This window comes from Sarcophilus harrisii, chromosome 1 (assembly GCF_902635505.1).
Source record: "Sarcophilus harrisii chromosome 1, mSarHar1.11, whole genome shotgun sequence".
NCBI lineage: Eukaryota > Metazoa > Chordata > Mammalia > Dasyuromorphia > Dasyuridae > Sarcophilus > Sarcophilus harrisii.
In genome coordinates this window covers 638,524,940-638,538,323 of record NC_045426.1, presented here as the reverse complement: position 1 = coordinate 638,538,323, position 13,384 = coordinate 638,524,940, and the positions used below count along the sequence as shown (strand labels likewise).

The 13,384-nt window shown below is 45.1% G+C and overlaps 1 protein-coding gene across 2 annotated transcripts; it reads left to right on the top strand.

Moving 5' to 3' along the window:
* Window positions 1-5,991: 5,991 nt before the first annotated feature.
* LOC100914882 (ly-6/neurotoxin-like protein 1) lies at window positions 5,992-12,972 on the top strand. Of its 2 annotated transcripts, XR_004231118.1 has the most exons (5): window positions 5,992-6,118; window positions 8,843-8,957; window positions 9,057-9,134; window positions 9,399-9,500; window positions 10,114-12,972. XR_004231118.1 is itself a non-coding variant. In XM_031947296.1 (4 exons), exons 2-4 carry the CDS (start codon window positions 8,906-8,908, stop codon window positions 10,323-10,325), a joined length of 366 nt encoding a protein of 121 aa, XP_031803156.1. In that variant the 5' UTR covers window positions 6,006-6,118; window positions 8,843-8,905; the 3' UTR covers window positions 10,326-12,972. The 2 variants fall into 2 exon arrangements, 1 of the variants encoding a protein (XP_031803156.1); XM_031947296.1 differs by lacking the exon at window positions 9,057-9,134 and having other exon boundaries at window positions 6,006-6,118.
* Window positions 12,973-13,384: the final 412 nt, after the last annotated feature.

The window sequence follows — 13,384 nt, the reverse complement described above, 5'->3', positions numbered from 1 at the left end:
TCTTCCTGCTTCCAAGTTTAGTGCTCTAACCAATAGAAAACCCTCTTTATGTATTTTAACATCCTTCAGTACCTGATCCCTTCCCACCTACCAGACTTTCATACTCTCTCCTCTTTAAAATCTGCAACCCAGAGACACTGACCTAGCCTATAACAATCTATTTCCTAATCACTGTCTGGTCTCAGTGCTTAGAATGTCAGCCTTCACCTCCACAATTGGCTTCTGACAAACTCTCATTTAAACATATTTCCCCTATCTTCTTGTACTTGTGAAATCAAGTCTCCTAAGTGTAACACTTTATAATTATGCCCATTAGATTTCATCTTCCTAGATTCAGTCCAATAGTCTAACCAGTCAAGATTGAGAGGGGGAGAGGTGTCTTAGCTCTGTCATTCAATATATTAATTACACTCCCTGCTTTATACTATTTATAGGTTTTATAAGAGAGTGCCATCTTTATCCAAGTTGTTGTTAACAATATTAAACAGTAGAGGACCCAGGAGAGATGCCCAAGAGCGCTTTGTTAGAGTCCATTATATACCAAAAATTAGTCGTTGTTCTTTAAGTCCCATCATCCAAACAATTCTGAATCCATCTAATTATGTCACCATCAACAAAAACTTTTTTTTTTCCACTTCCCAGCCTATAATGTAGGGTAGAAGGATAAAGCTTATTTGAGGACAAGGGCCATCTTTGTTTCAAACTTGAGCAGAGACAGATGTTTGGGTATGGGACTCTGAGATAAAAATTATGCAGAGCTGAAAACTTAGCTAAAGCTAGGACTCAAAATTAGGTTAGGTAACTTAGTGGGCTTAACAGTCAGCCTTATCTGGACAAATTCTATTAAAGATATCTCTTGCTGTCTTTATACCAGTTCTGTTGACTACTCCCTCCTTTTAAATACCATTTTCTTCTTTGGCTTTCAAGACATTCTACTCTCCAAAACATCCTTCTGTCTCTCAAAAAGATCCTTCATTATTTTTCCTTTTCTCCTAGTATCCCTTTAGGCTCTGCTCTTAACATATTCTCAGTCTCTGTCTCTTTGTCCCTCTCTTTCTCAATCTCTTTATCTTTCTCTGTATATGTCTTTATCTCTATCTCTGTCTGTTTCTCTTTCTCACTGTCTCTCTCTTTCTTTCTCCTCTTCATCCTCTACATCTATCTTGTATATGAGTGCTCACACTTTCTGTTCTGACAATATCATTCATTCCAATGATTTCATTTACTACCTCTGTGTAAATGACTTCAACATCTATATCTCCAATCTCTCTACTATTGAATGAACTTTGTAAATATAATCTCATTTGGTCCTCACAGCAAACCTGGGAGGTAGGTATTATTACTCTCTCCATTTTACAGTTAAAAAAACTGGAGCTTAGATCTTCCTAACTCCAAGTTCATAACTCTATCCATTATGCCATTTAGGCTACCAGATCACCATATTGACTAATAAGGAGATTGCAGCCCACTACAATACCTAATAGTTTTTGCCATGACCAATGCAGGAATTTGTTTTACTTGATTATATGTTTTTGTTATAATACATATTTGTTTTTCTTTTTCTTTCTTTCCTTATAGGGAGAAGTGAGGTTGGAAAGGATAAAAGATGGACTTTGTTCACTGGGGGGGGGGGAATTATTCTTGTACTTGTGAAGTTTGCTTTTCTGACTCTGAATAGAGTTGATGGGATTTTTCAGGGTGGGAGAAGAAATCAGAATTTCCCAAACACTTAGCAGTGAATACTCTCAAAATAGTGAATTTGTTATGAGCCAGTCGCTAGAAGACAGCAAGACACAAAATATATACAACTTAATGATATTTACTGAAGTATCTTCTTTTTACAGCCAGTGGAAAGTCTTAAGGGAACTGGAAGGGAGTGCTGTGGTTTTTCTAGTCTATTTTTCAAATGGCGTCTGGACAGCTATACAATATAAATCCCAAAATGGTTTTTGGTAATGGCAGTATCAAAGAAGCTCCTCTGCTCTTCCTTTTCATCCCCATCAATCACACAATGTTCTCTCAATTTGCTGATTCCCAGAAATTCTGAGACAGAGATTGATTAAATGGGATGGCAAGGGCAGGATTAGAACAGTCATTTGTCCTTCCTTTGCTCAAGGCTTCCTAATTAGAGGATGTTGAAATCTGTTATTTACAATTCCAAGAACTAGGATGCTACAAAAGACTTGCACTTTAGCTATGAAGTCTGAATTTTTTAAAACAAGAAAAGATATTTTTAGTAGTAATATTTGGGGAGAGATGGAGGTAGTCTGGACCTGAAATTTTATCATATTAGGAGGAAGACATTTTCTCCGATAGAACAAAACAGCAATCTTTCTGCAACTTAAAGCCTTCTTAGGCTTTAAAGGCATTGAAAGCTCAGCTTTAGGGATTTAAAGCAAAAATACCCAGAATCAAAAAATTGAATAGATATACAAGAAAATAAACAATCTGTAATGACTTAAGTAATCTAATTTATACCAAAATTATGTGGCCACTGAGAAATGAATAATCTCAAGATCTGCTGTTCATCAAGAAAATAATGGTTCCTTTAATCAAGTAGTTTATAGTTTGCCCTTGGGATTTTGCATGTGACTTCTTTGAAGACAGCCCAGTCAATTCACAGATAGCCACAAAAGCAGCCTAGCACTTCCAATTACCAATAATACATGTATCTCTTAAATGACAAACCCTTTTACATAAACATGAAGAAAGAGATCATAGAAGCTACAAATCAGAAATGGAATGAATTGGAGCAATCATGTTATGGCTAGCTTTAACATAGAACCCAAATCTGAGATTCTTTATCCAAAATACATTCTGTAACATTCTAACCTCTTGAGATCTTCTTTGAATTTTGAATATTCCAGAAGATTTTAGACTGTTTTGATTTTCTTTTTGAATCCTGAATGTCAGTTTTATGTTATTTATAAAATTGATGAATAGACTATATCTTGCTTTGTCTAATCAGTGATAAAAAATGTCTGGAGGAACAAGCCTAGGCACAGTTACTTAAAAGTACTCCACTAGAACCCTCCTTCAAAGACCTCAATTCATTAAAATGGCAACATTTGGGGGGTAACCATTCAGCTATTTTCAAATGCATATAACTGTATTACTTTTGTCTCCTTTTCACCATGGAAGTCTGTAAAATGATTTACAAAAATCTAGTAAATCATATCTATAGAATTTCCATGACTATATCTTACAGAATATCTCCATATCACTGAAATAATCTAAACCACCATGAGTTTCCTCTCTAGAAATTTTCTATCAGGTTGTTCTTCCTTAAATCACCTACCAATTTGTGCTTTTCTAATACTCTTTTCTGGCAGGCAATGAATTTACTGAAGAAGATTTCTGGCAAGCTATTGTTTGACCTTCTATTGCTGTTCAGTCAAATTGGGAGCTATAAGTAAAGGGCAAACCAGTATACTTTGCACTGGTACAATCTTATAGCATATAAATGGTAATAAACGGCATGACCATTGACTTTCATGATCAGTCCCTTTGTCTATGACATCCAGAAACCATCTTGAAGATGCTTTTCCTTAGTGATCTGATCCAGCAGCCAAGGACCAAAAATCTCCTCCTGAGCTAGAAGGCAACAATCCAGTCAAAAAATGAAAATGAGGTTTAGCCATACCTCCCTGGTCCTGAAGTTATATTGTACTCTATTAATAAAGTTCATCATATAAGATTTGGTCCCTTGCACTAGCCTATGGAGATTTTTTTTTAGATTCCTGTTCCATCATCCAATCCAAGTGAGCTCTGGAATTGTCCTCAAGTTTGATAAGCATACCCTTTAGGTTTTCATCCAAGTCTTTAATTTAAAAATAAAGAAAGAAACAAAGAAACAAACAAAAACCCAGCATAGGACCAAGGACAGATCCCTGAGATACTCGGCTAGATACCTCCCTCTAAGGTGATTTCAGTTGATTAATCACCATCATCATGGTTAAGATTTATATAGTATTTATTTACTACATGCCAGGCACTATGCTAAGCACTTTACAAATTTTATGTCGTTTGATCCTCACAAAAATCCTGGATGGTAGATGCTATTGTTATTCCTGTTTCACAGATGAAGAAATTGAATCAAGCAGATACAAGAGACTTACCCAATGGAGTCACTCATCTAGTGTCTGGGTCCAGGCATCTAACTAGTTCTGAATCTTCCCAAATGTATCTAATCCCTTTATCTTCATCTCACTCATCACAAAAGCACAAGAGACTTTGTCAAATCCTTTGCAGAGATCCACATTTATGGCATTCCCTTAATTCACATTTCATTCGATCCTATGGACAAAGGAAATGAGGTTAGGGTAGCAGAGTCTAGTCTTGATTAAATCACTATATTAATCTGTACTTCCCTTTCTGAATGTCCACAAACCCTCCTTTTAATAAGATATTTTTAGGAGATTATTAGGAAATCAGAGCTACCTCTGCAGTCTATACTTTAAGGACTCTTCCCTCTTTTCCTTTGTGAAAATCTGGATGATGACAATTAAATGTAGGATGTGAAAAAGATCGTTGAAATAGATCAGGTTCAGGGTTTTAGGAGTTCATATTAGAAAGAAATCCAAAGAGAACAATCAAGGAAGGGAAGATGTGGACAAGATTTCAAAGGATTAATTGGGTGGAGTGGGGAACAGGAGTGAATCGATTTCAGATGTAAAAGAAAATGTAAGAATCAGAGATTCATATACATAGTGTGTAGCTGAAGACTAAACTAAAGGAAGACTAAATTGTAAAGGTGAGAAGAGAGGGGACAGATTCCAGATTGGGAAGAGCCTTAGTTCAGGAAAAGAAATATGTCCAGTAAACAAATTTATATATTTATATTGAAATGAGAATAGTCTGGTGAAATGAATCTGGAAGCAGGGATTTGATAAGGGAAAGACTAGAAAGGAGGACATTTAGGAAATCATCACAATAATCCATATAAGAGATAATAAGCAATAAAGGACTGACATTTGAATAGAGAGGAGGGGTTGACATAACAGATAATTGTAAATAAAAACTCACATTTTAATAGATCATACAGGTTTACAGAGCTTTTCTCACAACAATCCTTCCCTTTTTCTTCTGTACCTTGGAGGTAAAAAAACAATCTCTTTTCCCTACAGGGATTTCTGGATGTGTGGATCTGTGTGACTGAAGATAATTCTGTCTCTGGGATTGTCAGTACATCCATGGATGTTTTCTTCTATGTTTCTGTAACTGTCTCACAGTCTCTCACTCTCAGCCACAGTCTTAGGGACAAACTGATCAGAGACAAAGGTGTGGCATTCTAGGATCAGTTCTGGAGGGCCGAAGGCTGGGGGGTATATTGAGGAGGGTAAACTGGAGGGGTGGCACAGAGCTGGGAGTGTGGTGGGGGGCTTGGACCGGTTTGGGATTGGGGACAGGGGACAGGTTCTTGGCTGGGGTCAGGATGTAAAAGTTCTTGAACAAAAGTAGGGATGGTGATGGCGCAGTGAAGAATTTGCCGCAGAGATTATGTAAGAATAGGGAAACAGGTTGGGAGGGGTGAGGAGAACTCTGCAGGGAGGTGGTGAGGCAGATTTTGCAGAGGTTTTGAAGAAGGTGGGGAGACTGCGGACATGGATGGGGGAAATGGGGGGAGGGAATGACTGCAGTCTGCATCTGAGGGAGGGAGAAGGAGGTCTGGGGCGGAGCCCAGAAAGGACTGCAGAGGCCGGGGTCCAGCCTGGGGTGACAGTCTGACATCTGGGTCTCCCATGGATTAAAAGTTAAATTTGGGGAAGGGGCGATGATGGGGCTGGGTGAGTGGGTAGGGGGAGAGAGGTCCTGGCAATATTCTGAGTTAAGGACTCGAATTTGGGGTAGGATTCTAGGCCAGGAGACAAAATTCTGCAGTGGAGGTGGGGTTGGAGCAAAGGAGGGGGCTCTGCAGTAAGGGAGCGAGGGGAGGAGCCAGAGGGGGTCTGGAGAGGGGGCGGAGCCTAAGCGGGTCTAAAAGGCAGCGGTGCACCCCTCTCGGATCACTTGCGCCGCAGCCGCCGCTGCGGCTGCAGCTGCGGACTTGGACCTCGATGGACCCCGACGGACCTGGACAGACTCGGAAGGACCCGGATGGAGCCGGATGGACCTGGACGTGAGTGCTTTATGGGAAAGCCGAGAGGCTCGAAAGAGTCTCTCGTGTACCCTCCCAGTTAGTATAGACGGATTTTTAAGGGGCTCTTCAGGGAAAGGGAGCGAAGGCAAAGAAAGGGAGTCCTGGGCTCTTTTACCTGCTGGGATAGACTGGAGGTTTCTACAGAAACTCCTAACGTTCCCACGCGATCTTGTCTTTCTTATTCAGTCCTTCCCCGATCTCCCACTCTCCCAGGATTTCATGCTCCTCTACCAAATTTTCTCCCCTTTTCTCCTCTCCAGCATCTTCCTTTCCTCTCCAATCTTTCCCCCTCAATCTCTGCATCCTTACGGGGCTCGTCCCACTCCCCAAATTGTTCCCCGTCTCCTATTCTATGCCCGGGACTCCACTTTGTCCTCACTCTGTGCTGTGTGATAATCATTCCTATTATGCTAGTTATCATTCACACAGTTGCTGACAATTTATAAAACGCTTTGAGGTCTTGCAAAACGCTTTTCATAGATTTGCTCACTTGGACCTCATAGCAGCCTCGGGAGGGAGTTAATATAATCCTCGTTTTACAGCTGAGGAAATACATGCCTCGCTCTCCCCCCCACTCCTAGCGCTTTTTTAGAGCCCCCTTTTCATTTGGGGGCGGGGGAATGCGGCAGAGGGCGGGGCGGGGCGGGGCGGGGTTCTGGTGCCGCAGAATGCTGAATCACAGGGACCGCAGTGTTGATGTAATGTTGGCGCAGTGGTGGCGCGGCTGATGGGGACAAAAAGAGAGACCCGATTAAGAGTTAATGAGCCCTCGGAAGGCATATTGGTGATCAGATTCTTTCCCTTCGATTCTCGTTGCCAAAAACGGGGTTAGCGTTAGCTGTGTCTTAGAGAAGGATGCTTTCGCTCGGGCAGGGATAGAAACAAGGTGTCACAAAGTCATGTGCGCAAAATGATCGTTACATGAAAATTAACGATATTATCAGTGCGTCGCATTTCTATGGTACTTTTATGTTTACAAAGATCGTTCTCAAAATACTGCTCTGAAATGGTTAATGCAAGTGTTGTTTTCATTTTGCGGATGGGAAAAAGGTCACAAAGATTCATTGTCTTGCGGTTGAGGATGGTCATTGAATTGTCGCAGTGCTAACAGGTTACTGCGGAAAAGGGGCGGGGCGGGGCGGGGCGGGGTTCTGGTGCCGCAGAATGCTGAATCACCGGGACCGCAGTGTTGACGCAATGTTGGTGCAGTGTTGACGCAGTTTTGGCGCAGGGGTGGCGCTGCGGTGGCGCAGTGGTGGCGCTGCGGTGGGGCTGCGGTGGCGCTGCGGTGGCGCAGTGGTGTTGCGGTGGTGTTGCGGTTATGTGAACAAAAAGGAAAATCCTATGAACAGTTACTGAACCCTAGCGAGCCACAGACATCCCCGCTCCAGGGGCAGGCTAATGACCTTCCTTCCTCAAGGTTGCGGTCACTTTCTTACTTTCCCAAAGACCACCCAGGATTCTTCGATGCCCCACGTGGGGTTGGGGTGCAGGGCTCGCTGATGGCGTTCACAAAGCTAGTCAGTATCAGAGAGCTCATTAGTTAGAGAAGAGGGTGTGGCGAGGTGGGGGCGGGAATCTGGTCCCGCAGGGACCGCAGCGATGGCTCAGGGATGGCGACTGACAGGAAGACTAGAGAACAGTTAGGGACCAATATCTCCGCCCAGCCTCTTAACCCTTACCAGCCCGCTGCGCTATAAGAATGGGCGAGACGGGCTGCGGACTGGGGGTTAGACAATATGATGTAATCAGGTGTGAGCATCCAGGAAGGGGGAGGGGCGGGAGGAGGATGTCAATCCCAAGCAGAGACAATAAGCTGAGTCACAGCCCCCTCCGTCTGCCGTTAAGTGACATCTCCCTCCTCCCTCCCCCCCCCCTCTGAGCAGTTACGCAGAGCTCAGGTGGGAGGGGGACTGCGGCAGAGGGAGCTGAAAGGAGGGGCCATCTGGGAGCTCCCAGCCTAGGTTGCGGAAAGCACTGGCCAACCAGGATCCTGGTTGGTTACGTCACATGGGTGTGGCCCAGACTCTTAATGAAGAGAGAACTGGAAGCCATGCGCACCTTTTGAAAGATGCGCATGTTTAACCTTCAGAAGAAAAGACCTGACAAGGGAGGGAGAGAGGGAGGGAGGATGCTCCTCCTTCAAGTAATTGAAGTGTCTTGCTTCTTGCGGACGAAGGCCACTAGGTGGATACTGCAAGGATAGATTCTGGCTAAAGACAAGATCAGTCCTAAAGGAGACTGTCATTTAATATCACTGAGCCTCAGTTTCCTTATCTGTAAAATTAGGATAAAATAGCATCTAGCTCACATCGCTATTGTGAGGATCCAATGAGGTAATATCTTTAAAGCACTTTGCAAACTATAAGGTGATGTATAAATAATAACCTTTTTTTTTTACAGATGACGAAACAGTAGCCAAAAAGAAATTATGACTTGCCCAAATTCACTAAGCTAGGAACCAATAAAGCTAGCATTTGAATGGCTGTTTTATGACTCCAAATACAGTGTCCTTTCCAATTGAATCAAATGAATTGAATTGAGGGGGATGGGTAGACAGAAGAGAGAAAGGTAGCAGGTGAGACAGGGAATACTTTGAGCAGAATTGAACAGGAGCAAGGATATGAGACTTGGAGCCTTTCCTTCACTCCTTCCTCCCTGTGTTTCTCTCTCCCCCTCCTTTCCCTTTAACTTTCTCCCCAGGCTGAAGAATCCTGCCTGCAGCTTCCTGCTTCAATTTAGCAGCCCTTCCCCCAGCTTTCAACCATGAAGTTCTTTCCAGTCCTGCTTCTCATGACTATCATGGCCCAGCCACTGAGTAAGGAAGACAAACAGTTTGACCTCTAGGGGTTGAGGTGGGATGGGGGAGGTGCCCAGAAAGGTTGGAATTCTAATGCTTCTCCTCACCTCATTCCAGCAATCCTATTCTAGGAAGGAATATCTGGGACCATAGCAGAAACGAAGGGTCTGATATGCCAGAGGTGGGGAGGAAGGGGTAGGTTGTGTGAGATTTGTGATGTCAACCACGTGAGATATTAGCAAAAGAGATAGAGGTAAATGTGTCCTGGTGGGATCAACAGCTTGTGGCCTGAGCCCTTGAGTCCAGTCCCTTGGGAATGCACCCACCCAGAAGGCATCTCCCTCATTTCCAAAGTCTGGCCCTTAGCTAGAGATAGAGAGTGTGGGTTGGGGGGGGGGAGGCCCTGTTAACCTTTGAATGAACCTATTGAATGAACCTTTGAATTTCCTCTATACACAGCCCATGCCCTGGAATGCTATGTTTGTGAACACAAAGGGTACAACTGCTTCAAGACCATGAGGTGCCCCGATTATGTCAACTACTGTATGACCACCCGGACCTGTAAGTAATCTCTTCAGTTCCTTTCAAAATTAGGACCACAATTTCAAAAGGTTGCAACAGCAGGGTTCAAGTCAGACCTGAGAGAGATCTTAGTGATTATCTCATTAAACACCCTCATTTTACAGATAAGAAACTACAATCCTGACAAAAGGAGTGGAAGGATGTTATCATACCTTGAGAAATGGTGGCAAAGGCAGGGGTTAAGAAACAAAACAAGACTAGCCTTCAAGAACTCCATTTAGTTTCTTTCTACCATCTAGTAATTGTAATTTTTCCACCTTCAGATGATGATGGAGATGTGACTCCTACCTTTTATTCCCTCATCAAATTCTTGAAGCCCATCTTTTATGGGTTGAATAAAGGGAAGAAGGGTTTGTCAGGCTGTGTCTGCCCTGCAGCTTCATAATATGTGGGGGTCCTGCCAATCACAGTCTGGAGGAGACAACAGAATAGGAAAATCAGCCCTGTTCTCATAGAAGTAGTCTTAGGGAAGACTGGGGCTCCCACTTTGGGGGTATACCTGGGAAGTGCTCAGAGCAAAGGCTGCCCACTCCTGGAATCCTGAGCCTGTTTCTTTTTTTTTTCTCTTCCCTCCCTTCCCTGTGGTGTTCAGATATCACTCCAACCAGGGTAACAGTCAGCAAGTCCTGTGTCCCCACCTGCTTTGAGACCCTGTACGATGGCTACACCAAGAATGCTGCCACCACGTCCTGCTGCCAGTATGACTACTGCAATGGGGCTAGCCTTGGGGCCCAGGCCTCCTCAGCTCTGGCCCTCACCACAATCCTCAGCACGCTCTGGGGGCTGCTGCCCCCCAGCCTCTGACCCAGGCTAACTGGACCCCTTCCCTTTTCCCAGAAGCCCCAGATCAACTTGGCTCTGTGAGAGATGAGGAGAACATGGCGACTTCATAACTGTCCCTGGCCCCTGCCCCACACATCGAGCCCCTTCCATGACCTCTTCCCAGGACCATCTCTTCTGTCCCTAACCCCCAGCACTCATGGGATGTCAGAACCTCCCCAGGTGCTTTCAAATCCAGATCTTCCCACTTCTGTAAAGGGCCTGGGAGTCAATCCTTCCCATCCCTCCAGGGGATGGGAGTGGTCCTTCTTTCTAGCTAATCCATAGGCTTCTTCTCTGCCTGTCTTTGGAGTCGGGGGAATCTGTTGGAGCCCAAAGTTGGGAGGCAGAAGGAGAAGAGGCTCCTGGATTCTTGGATTTCCCTGTACCCTTCTTCATGGACTAGTTTTATTTTTACGCTGACCATCTTGGAACTCTTCATACTTCTGCTCCTTGACCCCATCCACTTTTCAAAATGTCTGACTTTGAACTTGATTGACTAATGTGGGACCTGACACCTGAAATGTTTATGGATCTGCCATCCACACCGGACTCCTTCTGCAGGGATGAGTGTTGGGGGAAGACCAATCTAGGGTGGGGTATGGAGGGGGGGGAGGCACAAACACAGGGGTTGGACAAGTACGGTTTTTTGTTACCTGTTGAGTTCTGATGGGGGTTTGGGGGTGGGGGGTGGAAGTAATAGAGTGCTGCTGCTGGGGAGGGAGTGGGAGATATGGAGAACCTGTCAAAGGGGGAGAATGCCCCCATCCCCAGGAAGCCCCTGGTCTGAGATGGATTGTCATAGTTAACCCCTTATTTCAGTTGGCTCTTCCAGAGGAATGGGAAGAGGTTGGGTCCACATGAAGGTAAGGCCCTCCCAAAGACTGACGCATACCACGGAAGGTTGAGATGGAGGGTAGCTTTTCCTGAGCTGCCCCAGGAAGGTCCTCACAGACAGATTTGCCGAACGTGAGAGCTGGAAGATCCCTTAGAGACCATCTAGTCCAATCCTCTCATTTTACAGATAAGGAAGTTGAGGCACAGGGAGGAGAGGTGACTTGCTAATGGTCACAAAGTAAGGTTGTGTGTAACACTGGGTCCCCATGGGTTCCCACACAACTCTGGATCCTCTTGTTACATCTGTGGTCCCCTGTGCTATTTTGAGTCACTTATCCCCAAACCTCAAGCTTGAGCCCCCGCCATTACATTTCTATGCCACACCAAAGAAAATATACATGACCATTCAAATATACAAACACACACACACACACTTCATTACAGCAGAATAGGAAGGTAAATAACAGGGTAGAAATGTTGTCTGTACTCATGCACAAAAAGATTGCCATATTCTGTGCTTTTAACCCCCCTTTCCTCCTCCCCCCAGCTAACCCACTTTCACTTCAAACCCAAGGAACCCCAGTGAACCTTTGGGTTTGAAGTCATCCGCCTCTTGGGTTTCTTTCCTTCCAGTCCTCAGTGGGGCGAGATAAGTAGAATGAATGTCTAAGGGCTGAACGAAAGCTGGTCTCCCACCACAACTCTGGAATCGTCCGTCCCACAGTGGTCCGGCCAGGCTATGTAGCCGCCTGTGTTCCCCACAGCTCTCACAGCCCCACTGTTTGCTTTTCCCATCTGCTCATTTCTGTAGCTCCTGAACTGCTATGCTTCAGTACCTTCTGATCTCTCATCATATAGTAGCTACCTCCCTTTTCCAAGTCTGTGCCCCTACTCCCTAACCTCCGCCCCTCCACATCTGTTCTGCCCTTCCAAGTCTGCACTGCCAGCTCCCTCCATGTGGCTGCTTTCCCTTCCTATTTTAAGTCTACCTGACACAGTTCCTCTTCATCCAGATTTTGCAACCAACTGCCCATCTACAACGGTTGGAGAAAGGGGATCCTACTTCCCCGATTCTCCAAAATTTCTGTCCTCCTGGTTGCCAGGGAGTTCAACAGTCTCCCCTGTGGGCAGCAGGCGGTTTTAGTGTGTTGCCTTAGCAGAGTCCCAATGCCAACCCACAGCTTCTTCTGGTGCTTCTTGTGTGCCTCTGTGCAGGAACGCTCTTGTTCCCCTGGCCTGCATCTGCCTGTTTCTGTAGCTGTGATCTTCACAGTCCTGTGGCCAGCCCACCTGACAGCTCTCTGGCTTGCCATGCTGCTGCCCCTCTCCCACATAGCTGCTCCCACCTGGAAGCTCCTGTTCACCGCTCTCTGCCGCATTTGCCTCTGTAATGGGCTGGCCTAACTCCTGTGGGTGCAAGCCCACTTCTGCTGCTGTGGTTCCCGTCGGACATCAGTCTGGCGGCCCATAGTTTCCTGATAAACCTGTGCTGAATTCCTTCCTTCCGTGCACCCAGTAAGCATGAGTCAATGTTGGCCGATGGAAAGGGAGATGGAGGAATACAGCCCAGAAGTGAAGGGGTGGGGGGGAGGGCCTCTTCAGAGGCCTTCCTTCTGGGCTGTTGCCAGGATGGCTTGCCTTGACCTGTGGTCCTGAACCTCTTACATCTACGAGAGAAGTGTTACCGATCCACCACCTTCCACACTTTCTCTTTCTGATGTTTAAGGGGACAGGGCCCAGGAAAGGCTTGGAGGGCTGAGGTTAGGATCTTTGGGGTCTAAAAAAAAAAAAAAAACCTCAAAGATATTTTTGTTGCTTGGTACTGGTGCACTGGAATTCAGCTTCTGCTCAAAGTCTGGATTTTGCTCTCGGGCGAATCCAGCACAGATATGTTTGTTTTGGTCCACAGTCAAAGTGAAGAGACAGCCCCACCGGCTCTTTGGCTGTTCTCGAAGGTGTTTCTACAGCAGGCTGCCTAAACCTCCGGTCTCCTGACCTTCCAGGAGGATGCCGTCCTGCTTGTTTGTTTAGGCCCATCTGGACTCACTTTGAGGTCTGCTTGTACAGTAGCAGCCTCCTTTCTGCCTCAGTTTCCCGTCCCTGAGGCCAAGTGACACCAGTTTGGGTAATTTCTGATCTGTCTGTTTCTTTCTCTTCTTCTTCTTCTTCTTCTTCTTCTTCTTCTTCTTCTTCTTCTTCTTCTTCTT

What these genes read in the sequence shown, in the direction of transcription:
- LOC100914882 (XM_031947296.1), top strand. Translation starts at nt 8,906, where the DNA reads ATGAAGTTCTTTCCAGTCCTGCTTCTCATGACTATCATGGCCCAGCCA. An exon ending in TATCATGGCCCAGCCACTGA is followed by an intron (nt 8,958 to 9,398) that starts GTAAGGAAGACA and finishes CTCTATACACAG; the next exon opens with CCCATGCCCTGGAATGCTAT. An exon ending in CTGTATGACCACCCGGACCT is followed by an intron (nt 9,501 to 10,113) that starts GTAAGTAATCTC and finishes TGTGGTGTTCAG; the next exon opens with ATATCACTCCAACCAGGGTA.